The following is a 15,287-nucleotide window of genomic DNA, read 5'->3' as shown; positions in this document are numbered from 1 at the left end:
ATATAGACACAAAAACACAATTGGATATGTTTAAGTTCATATAATTGAATTTAAGACGCTATTTTCCAACAAAAGTTGTACAAGTCATATTGTCAACATATGAAGTTGTGGTATTGTGGATCAGTCAAAGACTCATCCCGTCTCACCGTATGGCTTGGAATCAAGGGGGCTAGAACCATTTAAAAAATAAAAATCTGCTGAAGGTGAGCACAACGCACTCCTGGCAGACATTGTCTGCCTCAGGTGGCTTGGTTTAAACCGTGACCCGACGTACACAGTTTTCTGATGTTCACATCCTTTTTTCACATTGATTTTTCTTTTTAATACGTTGTAAACGTGTGAAAATAAGTTTGTAGACAAGTACTGTGGCATATGTTGGGACCCCAGACAATATGGGCTAACTGGTACAAAATATAACTCGCAGCTGCTGTAAAAGTATGATGAACAAAAAATTCTATAGGCTGTGAGACTTGTAGTTTGGTAACACGCCAAAGTAAATGACATATAATACCAGTCAGACTGCATACAAAGTAGAGGTAACATGTGAGTATGTATAAATAAAAAGTCACAACCTGTGATGTGTTCTAGTCCTTATAGGCTAAAAGACCTTCCTAAGCTGCCAAATATGTGAATCTCACTAAGGTAACTGTGTACAGGAGGTAAGCCCATGTTATAGATTGTTGGCCGTTTGCTTTGGTAACATGCTCTACCAGACTTTGGCATATCATAGAAATATACCAGTCAGATAGTATACTAGCTTGTGTGAATAAATGTTATAACTAATGATGTGCTCGTCACCTGAGGGAACATTTTCTTACAGCTTTACCAAGAGCTCACAGAAGGTATATTCCTACTTCAAGCACCTAACAGTAATTGAAACTAATATGAATCAAAAAGGTGTAAGGAGAACTGAGGGTAATCATTGGTCGGTCAGTTGTATCACATCTACAGAATCATTTAATCCTATCTCGTGTGTTTTGATTGTGCAAATCCTGAATCTTGAAAGGAAAGATGAACCCTGGACCTGCTGGTCCCGGATCCTCATTTGGTGCGTTGAGTAGGAGATTAATCCCCTGTAAAGAGTGCCTTTCTGACAGCTTACTCTTGATGCTGTCCTTAGCCCAGCAAGGCTTTATAGTGAGCACAGTTAAGCGCTGTCTTTCAGGCCCTTTTGTTTCCAAGCTAGCCCAGGAAGGCCCTTGCCATAATGGTCACTCTTCTGTACTGCCTTGACTATGCATTCTACTCAAACTGTGCCTACCAGCCCATCTACTGCAAAGACTCCAGTTCAAAGCAACACAGCCAAACTGCAGCTACATCACTGCCCAGGAAGTTCCAACACCACTCTAATAAACATTTCAGTCTGGATCCCCATTTTATTCAAGACCGCTTATAAAACACTGTGCATAACACTCAGAGCTAGCCACCGAATTGATCATGTATTTCTGCAAGGCAGACAAACGAGATACTCGCCATTCTCTCATTACCACAAAAGTCATCTAGGCAGAACATCCCTCCTGGTACAAATGGCAAAGATTCCAGCTCCTACTCCCGAGGCACATCTGTATCATTCGTGAACCTCGTAAAGCACTAAGGGCCAGATGTAGCAAAGGATTTGCACGTCGCAAACGGCGAAAATCGAGGTTTGCAAGGCGCAAATGCCTCTTTGCTATGCAGAAATGCATATTGCCAATCGGGACCGACTCGCAATATGCATTTCAGAATCGCAAATAGGAAGGGGTGTTCCCTTCCTATTTGCGATTCGGAGTGGCATGCAATACCATTTGCGACCGCATATGCGGTCGTAAAGGGTGTCGCAGTTACCATCCACTTCAAGTGGATGGTAACCCACTCGCAAATTGGAAGGGGTCCCCATGGGACTCCTTCCCCTTTGCGAATGGACCCAATACTATTTTTTCAGGGCAGGTAGTGGTCCAAGGGACCACTACCTGCCCTGAATAAATACCGAAACTAAAGGTTTCGTTTTTTTTTTTTAAGTGCAGCTCGTTTTCCTTTAAGGAAAACGGGCTACACTTAAAAAAAAAAAAAAATGCTTTATTGAGAAAGCAGTCACGAACATGGAGGTCTGCTGACGACAGCAGGCCTCCATGTTTGCGAGTGCTTAGACTCGCTATGGGGCCGCAATTTGCGACCCACCTAATTAATATTAATGAGGTGGGTCATTGCGACCCCATAGCGACTCGCAGACGGTGTCTGAGACACCGTACTGCATACCAATTTGCGAGTTGCAAATTGCGAGTCGCATGGACTTGCAATTTGCAACTCGCAAATTTTCTTTTTGCTACATCTGGCCCTTAAAACCTAGCTGTACTTGGACCAGCTGTTTCATACAATAAAAATCCATACATACATGGAAAGCACACAAATCTGCTTAAACATGTAGCATGCCGAACATCCATCCCACAGACTGCAAGCATACTCGCAACCCCACAGGTCTGAGTCTGCCCAACCGACAAAGATAGATTGCATTTCCTCTAATGAATCTCTGTTATGATCCAAAAGAAGCAAAACATGTGAGGTCTCATCCTCTTTTCTGCCACCACACTGTGCGGCTTGGCATTGTGTAAACAGGTGAACCAAACGACTAGTAACTGAGAGCCCTAAAAATTGCTTTGCTTCAGCCCCTCAGAACTGCCCCCCCATCACACACTTCACATGGATATTGAACACACAAAATCTACATTTTCACACACCTTTCCATACATCTTTCCCCTCCACGTGTAATGCTCTATTCTTCATGCCTTCATATCCCCCCAGCCCTCTCTGTGCCATTACGCAAACAGGTTCTGGTCTCCTTAAACTGTGATGATCAACAATCAAATCACACCACCTGCAAGATAACAAGGCCAGTTGTGCTGTACAAATACCACCTAAGATCACACTTGGGTCCATGGCGCTTCTCACAATCTGCTTCCCTCTTGTAAAAACCAAGACTACCATAATTCACCTCATCTACAGGCACCCAGAGTGAAACAAAGGCTTCGTAGTCGAAATCTCTGCACTGCTCACCACCTCATGCTCCCAACACCACATACACCAACCTCCTCGAACACTTCAACCTTACAGACACCTCTTGAATAAAGGTAACTGGGGAAAATCTCCTCAACACGCCTAATGTGGTACAGCAGGTCACCAAGTCGGTATCTAACAGGATAGCTTCAACCTACTATTATCACCGATACTCTCTCAGCCCCTACATCTCAACACTGTTAATACTGTGTTTTTCCTTCTTGGACCTCTGTAGCTTCTTCTCTTCTTTCTCTAAACAATCTTGGATCTTAGGCTTGGCCTCCGGCCCTGTGCTGCCCTCCACTGCCCCGTAATAATCACATGCATCTAAAATACCCATACATGTTACAAACATTCATTAAAGATGAACCCCTTAAATGCATGATCCCTGAACCAGCTGGACACAGATCAGCTTGTTATGCAGAGTCGCACTGACTAACTGGTACACATGCAGATTTTCCCTACCAGCTTATGTCCTTTTAAAGACATTCAAACTTGCTTGGTGTCAGCCTCATGTAAATCTCAAGCCTGAGGTATAAATCACTTTGCTTGGTTTAGGCTAGCAAAGGAGGGGAGGGGGCAGTATGGACATTATGTGCACCTTTTCACTGCAGAAAATATTTATGTCCACAAAACGCTTCTTTTCTGAGCGCCACCTGGCCATTTTTTATTGTTTCACTATTTTCAGAGTTGTATTTGTTGTGTCCTGCCTATGCAAAATTTTGGATAAGATGGTGGATTCTCTGCTTATTGGCTATATTTCCTTGTTTCCCTGTCCCAGATCCACTCAATGTACCGCCGGACAGATGCAAGTTTCCAGAAGGCTCAGGAGGAGTTTGCAGCCGGTGTCTTCTCCAACCCGGCAGTTCGCACTGCTGCCGCCAATGCTGCCACAGGGGCTGCACAAAGCGCATTCCGCCCCCAATAAGAAAGCAGTGGGCAATGTGGAATATTAATCTCGTAACAAGTAATCGTAAGGTTCCAATCTCGTGGTTTTTCGTTTGAAAGGAAACTGAAACGTGGCGCTTTGTCTGGAATTATTCACTAACACATCAGAAGTTGGAGATATTTTTCACCCTTGGTTAATTAAGTGTTTAAGAGGATGCAATGACTGGTTTCCTGAACAGATCTGTTAATTGACTGTAAAAAATCTCTTTGAACCACTGTGATCGACTGGCCCATTCATACACCCATAAAGCGAGGATGGGAGAGGGACAGTGGGGAATTGCACTTACCCCCTGGTTCCAAGCAAACCATTCATTTGAAATCCAGATTTCTCTGCCTCGCGTTCGGAGAAGGCTGAACATTTGGGGGTTTTAGAAAGCGTTAAAGACCCCAGAACAGATTGCATTAAATTTGACATTGTGAGCATCAGATAGTTACATAGGTCGCTGGCATCTACAGTTTTTTTTTAACATATGTATGTGATATGTCTAGAGGGTGGGGAAGGGAAAGTAGATGTTTTGCATGTTGTGACCACTGTGTGGAAGATTGCGCTGATCACTGCAAGAGCAGTAAGGGAACCGGCTGCACGGGGAAACTGGCAATCCCTTAGTACAATTGTATATGATTTAATCCATTTCTCCCACCATCAGTTGAAGAGAGGAAAATGTGGATGAAGAATTTATAGCTATTTTCAAGGTAGCATCTACCACACTGTATGGAGGAAGGTTTCAGAAAACTTTGCCCTTAAGCCCTGCTCGATTTCACGGTTTCATAAACTTCTGTGCTGCCTGCACTCTTGGCACAGCATGCATTTTAAGGGAGCCTTCACAGAAAGCTTAGCAAGCTAGATCACGCAAACAGAGCACATGGATGAATTTAATTTCTTGTATTACTATGAAACATTTATCTAATAAGATTTTTGTGTTTGCACTACCTGCTGCACCGTGCAAGATTCAATGATTAGCCCTTACCTTAAAGTAAGGTTGGATGTTACCTTCTTTATCACTGCTTGCTCTTCCTGCCTGGAAAAAAACTCTTAAATTGAACACTGGCCTGTTGGTTAAGAGATGCATATGAAAACAAATGCAATGAAGCTTGATGTGAGAAATGAGGAGTCCATTCTCCTAAATGGAGTCTTCTATTATTTTTACCACATTTCTTGCCACACGCCCTAGCTGTCAGTAGTTTTGTGAGCCTTCTCTGTAAGAGGGTCTGCATGGCTTGCCTGTAACCTTATGTATCTCTGTACATGATAGTTTTAGGCTGTAATCATGCCCAGGAATCTTTGCAGCCGACCCTGAATTCCTAAGATCTTTCGGAACCAACCCAAAGAGTCACTGCTATAGTTACCTGACCCTCCCAGTCTCGTCCACTGATTAACAACTGTTCCTACCTGTGTCAGCAATCCTAGTTTGAAGGCTAGGAAATTGGAACACACTTGTGCTCCATCTGGATCCCTGAAGGCTGATTGTCTCGGGAGAGCAGAGGTACCACTTGTGCATCCTAAACACATTCCTAATTTTGGCATTTCAGGGAAGGATGGCCACTAGAATAGGTCAGCCTTGCACGCCTGCATTGGATTCCCTAGTTGCTGAGTAAATATATATCAAGCTTGTGATTAGCCTGATGGCCTTGCAGGAGTGAATGTATTACATTTGTTATGATAAACAGACCTCAGTTTGCTGGTTCACAATGCAGTTTACACCAGTGCAGGCAATCCATCAGAAGCCCTCGTCATGAGTAGTCTGTAACCACTCTCTCACCTCCATGGGCAGAACATGTCCACAGTTTTTCCTCAGGTGAGGAGACTTACCAGCCAAAGCAAGTACTTCAGACACAATCGATGTAAATATATTGGGGCCCATGAGAAGAAGGGTGCAACTGTGAGTGGCTCGCTGCATGAGATGGACCCCCTGCTGAATAATTTTCGCTTTTACAGGCTACTTTATCTTTAGACCTTTGGCTGACTTTCTCTTTAATTCTCTGTCTCTCTTTCTATATCACTACTTGTCCTTCAGTTACCTTTTCCCACCTTCTGTTCTTCAATTACCCTTTTCTTGGATCCCATATCCCATTCAAACTTACCACTCCCTGCTTTAGTTCTGAATTAATTCCTTTTCCCTCTGCTGTCCCTCATTCTGACTTCCACTGTCTCATTTGCATGGCCTGCCTGTATTGTTTCCAGTGTTAGGTCTTTGATGCAGTCAGTCTCCAGTCAATTGATCTAGAGGGGAGCATGAAGCGGCTGAAAAGAGACACGCCGCCTACACCTGTGGTCCTGATTGTCCTGCTGCCATTTCCATTCTATTTCTTATTGATCACTGATGTGTATAGACAGCTACTAATGTGTGACTCATCACTGTGCATGCCTTGAACTGCCTCACAAACTATGAAAATATAGAGATTTTAAATGCTTAGCTTATGGACTGCTGCTCTCCCACATGAAGTTTCCTGATTTTGTAATGCTAGCAGCTCGGAAGTAAAACCTGAATACAATCAGTAGCAGAGAAAATGGGAACATTTCTTTGCTTTTATTGAAAAGCACCTGGCATTTAGCAATGTAGCAAGTGGCAGTCTGTGTTTGTTGGTGGGATGCGGGTGGGGTGAATGGTAGGGGTGATCTTATTTACATACCCTGCCAGTCGTATTACATTTTACTAGTGGCTCCTGTGTCTTTGCTGAAAAAATAACTGGACATCACCCCTCATTTCCATTTCCACTTGTTTTTTTGCTGTGCCAAAATGCAAATCCCATTTTATTTAAAGAATAAAACAAGTTTAGCTATCGTTTCACTTTGTAAATGTATTATTTTTGCCTGAAATTGTCCGTCCCATTCAAGGAAAGAACTTAAAACTCTTTGGCTTGCAAGGAATTGGAGACCCTCGGCAGCAGGGTGGTTTTTGGCTTTGCTCTTTCCGGCATCAGCTAATGAGGAGAGGCCGCACCAGGAGGACAAGTGGTGTGCCTGTAGCTTCTCCTGTAATAGACTAGAGAATACCGTCTCGGTGATGTAAGTGATTGTGGGGGGTAAGCTAGTGCAAAGAAAGGAAGGGCAGTTCTCCAGGACTTCCCGATGCAAGTGCAATCCCCAGAGCTATATCTTATGAGGGTGCTCTGCTTTGATACTGATTCATAGGGGATAGGGACCTCTGACTCGAATTATCCCTCAAAAGAATGTTATGTACCTTCGGTAGTACTATGTTCGATGGCATCTGTCGCTGTAGATACGCATGTTCTGCAATAGCTCGCCATCTGGTGTTGGGCCGGAGTGTTACAAGTTGTTTTTCTTCGAAGAAGTCTTTCGAGTCACGGGACCGAGTGACTCCTCCTTTTGTCTCCATTGCGCATGGGCGTCGACTCCATCTTCGATTGTTTTTTTTCCGCCATCGGGTTCGGACGTGTTCCTGTCGCTCCGAGTTTCGGAACGGAAAATTAGCTAATTTCGGAAGATTTTCGTCGGTATTGTTGCGTTCGGGATCGGCGTACTTAGATTCCACACCGCATCGAAGATCGAAGAGCTCCGGTGCCCTTCGGGGTAGTTTTTCGATCCTCCGTCGGGGCCTGGTCGGCCCGACCGCGTGCTGAAGAACGCCGATGGAACGGACCCCGTTCCGTTTCTGCCCCAAATGCCACAATAAATACCCCTACACAGACCAACACTTGGTCTGCAACCTGTGCCTGTCACCTGAGCACAGCGAAGACACCTGCGAGGCCTGTCGTGCGTTCCGGTCCCGAAAAACACTCCGAGACCGTCGAGCCAGAAGACTTCAAATGGCGTCCGCACCGACAGCCCAACGGGAGTTCGAGGAACAGGAAGAAGAAGGTACCTTCTCGATCCAAGACTCAGACTCCGAAGGATTCGACGATACACAAACCGTGAGTAAGACGTCGAAAACCACACAAAGAAACATTTACAAGGCCCAGGGGACGCCACTGCCATCCGGCCATGGCTCGACCCATAAATTCGGTGACCGACCGTCGGCACCGAAAAAGGCCCAAACAGTGCCGAGATCGTCCGACTCCGGTCGAGACACCGGCACGCAGCCTTCTCGGGACCGAGAAAGTGCTGGAGACAAGCCTCGACACCGAGATGCCGGTGTGGACACGGCTCGACGCCGAGACAGCGGCACCGAAACAGATCGACGCCGAGAGGTTTCGGCCCCGAAAAGGAAAAAAGTCACCTCGGAGCCGAAAAAACACGCAGACAAAGTTTCGATGCCGAAACAAACTGCAAGCGACCCAGCTTCAGGCTCTTATACAGAAGAGCACTCGCTAACCTCCCAAATGCAAAAGCATAGGTTTGAGGAAGAGCTACAAGCAACTGAGGTGGACCATACGCAAAAGCGTATCTTTATTCAGCAGGGGACAGGAAAAATAAGCACCCTTCCCCCCATTAGGAGAAAGAGAAGGTTGGAGTTCCAGACGGAACAAGCACCACAACCAAAAGTGGTGAAAAGAGTTACACCACCACCCTCTCCTCCGCCCGTGATTAACGTTTCACCAGCACAAACTCCATCACACTCCCCAGCTCACACCACCATGAGCCAGGGTGACCAAGATCAGGACGCATGGGACCTATACGACGCCCCAGTGTCAGATAACAGCCCAGAGGCATATCCTACAAAGCCATCTCCACCAGAAGACAGCACCGCGTACTCTCAGGTGGTGGCTAGAGCAGCACAATTTCACAACGTAAGCCTCCACTCAGAACAGGTCGAGGATGATTTCTTGTTCAACACACTCTCCTCCACCCACAGCTCATACCAAAGCCTGCCTATGCTCCCTGGTATGCTCCGGCACGCAAAAGACATATTTAAGGAGCCGGTCAAAAGTAGGGCAATCACACCAAGGGTGGAAAAAAAGTATAAGCCGCCTCCTACGGACCCGGTTTTCATCACTACACAGCTGCCACCAGACTCTGTTGTTGTAGGAGCAGCTAGGAAAAGGGCCAACTCTCACACATCTGGAGATGCACCACCCCCAGATAAAGAAAGCCGCAAGTTCGATGCAGCTGGTAAAAGAGTCGCAGCACAAGCTGCAAACCAGTGGCGCATCGCGAACTCCCAGGCACTACTTGCGCGCTATGACAGAGCCCACTGGGACGAGATGCAACATCTCATTGAACATCTGCCCAAGGACTTCCAAAATAGGGCAAAACAAGTGGTTGAGGAGGGACAGACCATCTCCAACAACCAGATACGTTCCTCCATGGACGCTGCAGATACAGCTGCACGGACAATTAATACATCTGTAACTATCAGAAGGCATGCATGGCTCCGAACGTCTGGATTTAAACCAGAGATTCAACAAGCAGTTCTCAATATGCCTTTTAATGAAAAAGAACTGTTCGGTCCAGAAGTGGACACAGCGATTGAGAAACTCAAAAAACATACGGACACTGCCAAAGCCATGGGCGCACTCTACTCCCCGCAGAGCAGAGGGAATTACAGCACATTCCGTAAAACGCCCTTTCGAGGGGGGTTTCGGGGTCAAAGCACACAAGCCAGCACCTCACAAGCAACACCGTCCACTTACCAGGGACAGTATAGAGGAGGTTTTCGGGGACAATATAGAGGAGGGCAATTCCCTAGAAATAGAGGGAGATTTCAAAGCCCCAAAACCCCTACTACTAAACAATGACTCACAGGTCACTCACCCCCTCCACACAACACCAGTGGGGGGAAGAATAGGTCATTATTACAAAGCATGGGAGGAAATCACTACAGACACTTGGGTTCTAGCAATTATCCAACATGGTTATTGCATAGAATTTCTACAATTCCCTCCAAACATACCACCAAAAGCACAAAATTTAACAACACACCATTCCAATCTCCTGGAGATAGAAGTGCAGGCACTATTGCAAAAGAATGCAATCGAATTAGTGCCAAACACACAAATAAACACAGGAGTTTACTCCCTGTACTTTCTGATACCAAAGAAGGACAAAACGCTGAGACCAATCCTAGACCTCAGAGTAGTGAACACTTTCATCAAATCAGACCACTTCCACATGGTCACACTACAAGAAGTATTGCCATTGCTAAAACTACACGACTACATGGCAACTTTAGACCTCAAGGATGCTTATTTCCATATACCAATACACCCATCGCACAGGAAATACCTAAGGTTTGTATTCAAAGGAATACATTACCAATTCAAGGTACTGCCTTTCGGATTAACAACCGCACCAAGAGTCTTTACCAAATGTCTAGCGGTAGTCGCTGCACACATAAGAAGGCAGCAAATACATGTGTTCCCATATTTGGACGACTGGCTAATCAAGGCCCATTCGTTCATACAGTGCTCAAATCACACAAATCAGATCATACAAACCCTCTTCAAACTCGGGTTCACCGTCAACTTTACAAAATCCAACATTCTGCCGCGCAAGGTACAACAATACCTAGGAGCCATAATAGACACATCAAAGGGAGTAGCCACTCCAAGTCCACAAAGAATTCTAAATTTCAACACCATCATACAACGCATGTATCCAACACAAAAGATACAGGCAAAGATGGTATTACAACTCCTAGGCATGATGTCATCATGCATAGCCATTGTCCCAAACGCAAGACTGCACATGAGGCCCTTACAACAATGCCTAGCATCACAGTGGTCTCAAGCACAGGGTCACCTTCTAGATCTGGTGTTAATAGACCGCCAAACTTACCTCTCGCTTCTGTGGTGGAACAACATAAATTTAAACAAAGGGCGGCCTTTCCAAGACCCAGTGCCACAATACGTAATAACAACAGATGCTTCCATGACAGGGTGGGGAGCACACCTCGATCAACACAGCATACAAGGACAATGGAACGTACATCAAACAAAACTGCATATCAATCACCTAGAACTTCTAGCAGTTTTTCAAGCACTAAAAGCTTTCCAACCAATAATAGTTCACAAATACATTCTCGTCAAAACAGACAACATGACAACAATGTATTATCTAAACAAGCAGGGAGGGACGCACTCCACGCAGTTAAGCCTGCTAGCACAGAAAATTTGGCATTGGGCAATTCACAACCAAATTCGCCTAATTGCACAGTTTATACCAGGGATACAAAATCAACTCGCAGACAATCTCTCTCGAGATCACCAACAGGTCCACGAATGGGAAATTCACCCCCAAATTCTGAACACTTATTTCAAACTCTGGGGAACACCTCAGATAGACTTGTTTGCGACAAGGGAGAACGCAAAATGCCAAAACTTCGCATCCAGATACCCACACAAACAATCCCAAGGCAATGCCCTATGGATGAACTGGTCAGGGATATTTGCTTACGCTTTTCCTCCTCTCCCTCTCCTTCCTTACCTGGTAAACAAACTCAGTCAAAGCAAACTCAAACTCATATTGATAGCACCAACTTGGGCAAGGCAACCCTGGTACACAACGCTGCTAGACCTATCAGTGGTACCCTGCATCAAATTGCCCAACAGGCCACATCTGTTGACACAGCACAACCAAAAGATCAGACACCCAGATCCAGCATCGCTGAATCTAGCAATCTGGCTCCTGAAATCCTAGAATTCGGGCACTTACAACTTACCCAAGAATGTATGGAAGTCATAAAACAAGCCAGAAGGCCATCCACCAGGCACTGCTATGCAAGTAAATGGAAGAGGTTTGTTTGCTACTGCCATATTAATCAAATACAACCATTACACACAACTCCAGAACATGTAGTGGGTTACTTGCTTCACTTACAAAAATCTAACCTAGCTTTCTCTTCCATTAAGATTCACCTTGCAGCAATATCTGCATACCTGCAGACTACCTATTCAACTTCCCTATATAAGATACCAGTCATTAAAGCATTCATGGAGGGCCTTAGGAGAATTATACCACCAAGAACACTACCTGTTCCTTCATGGAACCTAAATGTTGTCCTAACTAGACTTATGGGTCCACCTTTTGAACCCATGCACTCCTGCGAAATACAGTTCCTAACCTGGAAGGTGGCATTTCTCATCGCCATTACTTCCCTAAGAAGAGTAAGCGAGATTCAGGCGTTTACAATACAGGAACCTTTTATACAACTACACAAAAATAAAGTCGTCCTAAGGACCAATCCTAAATTTTTGCCAAGGGTTATTTCACCGTTCCATCTAAATCAAACAGTGGAACTACCAGTGTTCTTTCCACAGCCAGATACCGTAGCTGAAAGGGCACTACATACATTAGATGTCAAAAGAGCATTGATGTATTACATTGACAGAACAAAAAACATCAGAAAGACTAAACAACTCTTTATTGCCTTTCAAAAACCTCACGCAGGAAACCCAATTTCAAAACAAGGTATAGCCAGATGGATAGTTAAATGCATCCAAATCTGCTACCTTAAAGCTAAACGACAGCTGCCCATTACACCAAGGGCCCACTCAACCAGAAAGAAAGGTGCTACCATGGCCTTTCTAGGAAACATCCCAATGCAAGAAATATGTAAGGCAGCCACATGGTCTACGCCTCACACATTCACCAAGCACTACTGTGTAGACGTGTTATCCGCACAACAAGCCACAGTAGGTCAAGCCGTATTAAGGACATTATTTCAGACTACTTCCACTCCTACAGGCTGATCCACCGCTTTTGGGGAAATAACTGCTTACTAGTCTATGCAGAACATGCGTATCTACAGCGACAGATGCCATCGAACTGAAAATGTCACTTACCCAGTGTACATCTGTTCGTGGCATCAGTCGCAGTAGATTCGCATGTGCCCACCCGCCTCCCCGGGAGCCTGTAGCAGTTTGGAAGTTACCTCCAATTATTTATATATGTATCATCTCAACCTTAAATAGGTGCATACTTAGTCACTCCATTGCATGGGCACTATTACTACAATTCAACTCCTACCTCACCCTCTGCGGGGAAAAACAATCGAAGATGGAGTCGACGCCCATGCGCAATGGAGACAAAAGGAGGAGTCACTCGGTCCCGTGACTCGAAAGACTTCTTCGAAGAAAAACAACTTGTAACACTCCGGCCCAACACCAGATGGCGAGCTATTGCAGAACATGCGAATCTACTGCGACTGATGCCACGAACAGATGTACACTGGGTAAGTGACATTTTCATTCTGGTGGATATGCTACCTGACCACAGCTTCCTCATCACCAGTCTCCTTCTTAGTTGGAGTTGACTTTCGAAGGTGGTTTGTGTATTCTCAGTACAAGCTCAATTTTGCAAGCCACGCTTTGTGTCTGAGGGTTTGGGAAAGTTTTGGGAAAGATGGTGCCTTTATGCAACCCTATGTTGTTATGTTACTAGAGAAGAATGGGTCTTGATGGAGGCTGGTGGCACAGCCGGTTGACCTGCAGGACCTACTGCAAGCGTTTCCACTTCCAGGGTGGCACCTAGGAGATTCACAAGGTGAGGAATCTGCAACTAGAGAAGCCACTAGAAAGAGTGTTATCAACAGAAAGTAACTTATTCTTTTGTCCTCGTGTTCTGGTACTAGTAGTTGTGTATGTACAGATTCAACTACAGTCACTGTAACAAAAAAGCAAGACTGCCTTAAAAACGAATGAAGCTGGATTGTTAGGAGTGCATTGACATTAAATTTGTAGGGCAACCAACACGAGAGCATATCGCAATGCTGCCCCCTTCTGTCTTGTTTTTTTTTTTTTTTTTTTTACTTTGCTCCTGAATTCAGCTTTTAAAATATTCCACAGATCTCAAGTTGTCTCAGTCAAGTATGCGTTTATGTCGTCACATGCTGGTACTTGGTAGGTCTGCATTTTCAATGCAGGAAGCTGAGGTAAAAAGCAAGACTTTATTCTTGACCCAGAACCGAGGTACCTACCTACAAACCATGGTGTGGTCAGTTTGTGTAATCCAGGTGAGAGAGCACAAGAGCAGTCGTGTCTTGAACCCTTTTACGCATAGCTGAGTAAAGGAATATCTGTGGGAGGATACCTAACATATTTGTAAAGCATTTCATGCTACTATCTGTGATTCCAGAATAAGACTTCCGTCAAGGCATTAAAAACTGTCCCTGAAACACTGGCTCTTACTCTGAAGGTTGAAGATGTGGAAGGATCCAATTTCAGAGCCTGGGTGGTGGGGAATGATAAGCAAGAAAGGAAACTAACCATTTTTGTGATGTATCCTCTGCTTCCAAAGAGTACACCCTGTGACGTTTTATGGCTAAGTGGTCTACTGGATTGGAGGTCACACTTGGAGGCCAGGCATTTTCCATCAAAGCCTCCATACGCAATGGATTTCTTGAAAGTCTAGCTGTCCTTCATACTAACCATGCTTTCGGCGCAAGAAGATGTTTCATTCAACATGTTTTTCCTCTACTGCTTTTAATTTTTTAGAACTCTTCCTGTTAGGTTAAGGTTGGCGAAAAGGTGAACGTAATGTGGTTAATGGATTTACTCAGTTTGGTGAGGACCATTGATGGGAATACGGAAATGTGGCTGTGCCACGAAGTCTCGCCTCAGTTTTGCAGTGCCATACGATCTTGGGCACATTGTTTTAAAATAAGTGCCCATTGTTACTCAGTGGTATATCATAGGCATTTGCATGCTTTGTTTCTGAGTTGCCTATTCTTTTTTTTTTTATGTAGGAATGTTCATTTTTACCTAAAACTGGCACTGAGGCAGAAAATCCTTAAAGACGAAAGCTGTTGTGGAACAGGTACTGATGTGTTATGCTGTGAATAACTAGTTGTTTCAAGACTGGAACAGCTAAGTGCCTCTGAAGGACTCTAAGTAGTGCCCAGTCCAAATAAGTGCCCTGTAATAAAATGGGAGGAAATGTTGCCACATGAATAGTTATGGTGACGGAAAAGACTTGCATTGAAGCCGACTGTCCCGAAATGGTTTACATACCATCATCATTTTTCCAGTGACCAAAATGTATTGGAGCGACTGAGACTCTATTACACATATAATGTAACAGATTAACTGACCTATCAAACTACAATGGGAGAGGATTAACTAGAAAGTCAAAGTAATATACCTAAAGGTTATTAAGACGGAAATGTTGGAACAGACATAACATGCTTTGGGGCACCAAAAGGAGGCCATATTGTTGGACCGCCAGGCTGTCATTTTGAATTTTAACCCTTCATCATGTCTTTAAAATCTTCCACAGATCTCATGTTGTCAAGTGTTACGTATGAGAGTTTTCTTTTTTTACTTCGAGTTACTTATGGTTCTGAATTTAGAACCACTAAACTGTAAATACCTAAATTCATAGTAAATAAAGATACTGCATTCTTGGCATAGGATATCAGAACCTTCAGGGCATCGTAAAAGCCTGATGGTTGCTGAGGTGATAAGAGCGAAGT

The 15,287-nt window shown here is 44.6% G+C and overlaps 1 protein-coding gene across 2 annotated transcripts in view; it reads left to right on the top strand.

Moving 5' to 3' along the window:
• SCAMP3 (secretory carrier membrane protein 3) overlaps window positions 1-6,764 on the top strand; it is a 68,724-nt gene extending 61,960 nt beyond the window's left edge. For both annotated transcript variants that reach the window (XM_069218437.1, XM_069218436.1), the window contains one exon: window positions 3,812-6,764. In XM_069218437.1, coding sequence (XP_069074538.1) covers window positions 3,812-3,958 — 147 coding nt within the window. In that variant the 3' untranslated portion in view covers window positions 3,959-6,764. The remainder of the gene's footprint in view (window positions 1-3,811) is intronic.
• Window positions 6,765-15,287: the final 8,523 nt, after the last annotated feature.

This window comes from Pleurodeles waltl, chromosome 12, assembly GCF_031143425.1.
Source record: "Pleurodeles waltl isolate 20211129_DDA chromosome 12, aPleWal1.hap1.20221129, whole genome shotgun sequence".
Taxonomy (NCBI): Eukaryota; Metazoa; Chordata; class Amphibia; order Caudata; family Salamandridae; genus Pleurodeles; species Pleurodeles waltl.
This window is presented reverse-complemented; position numbering and strand designations above follow the sequence as displayed.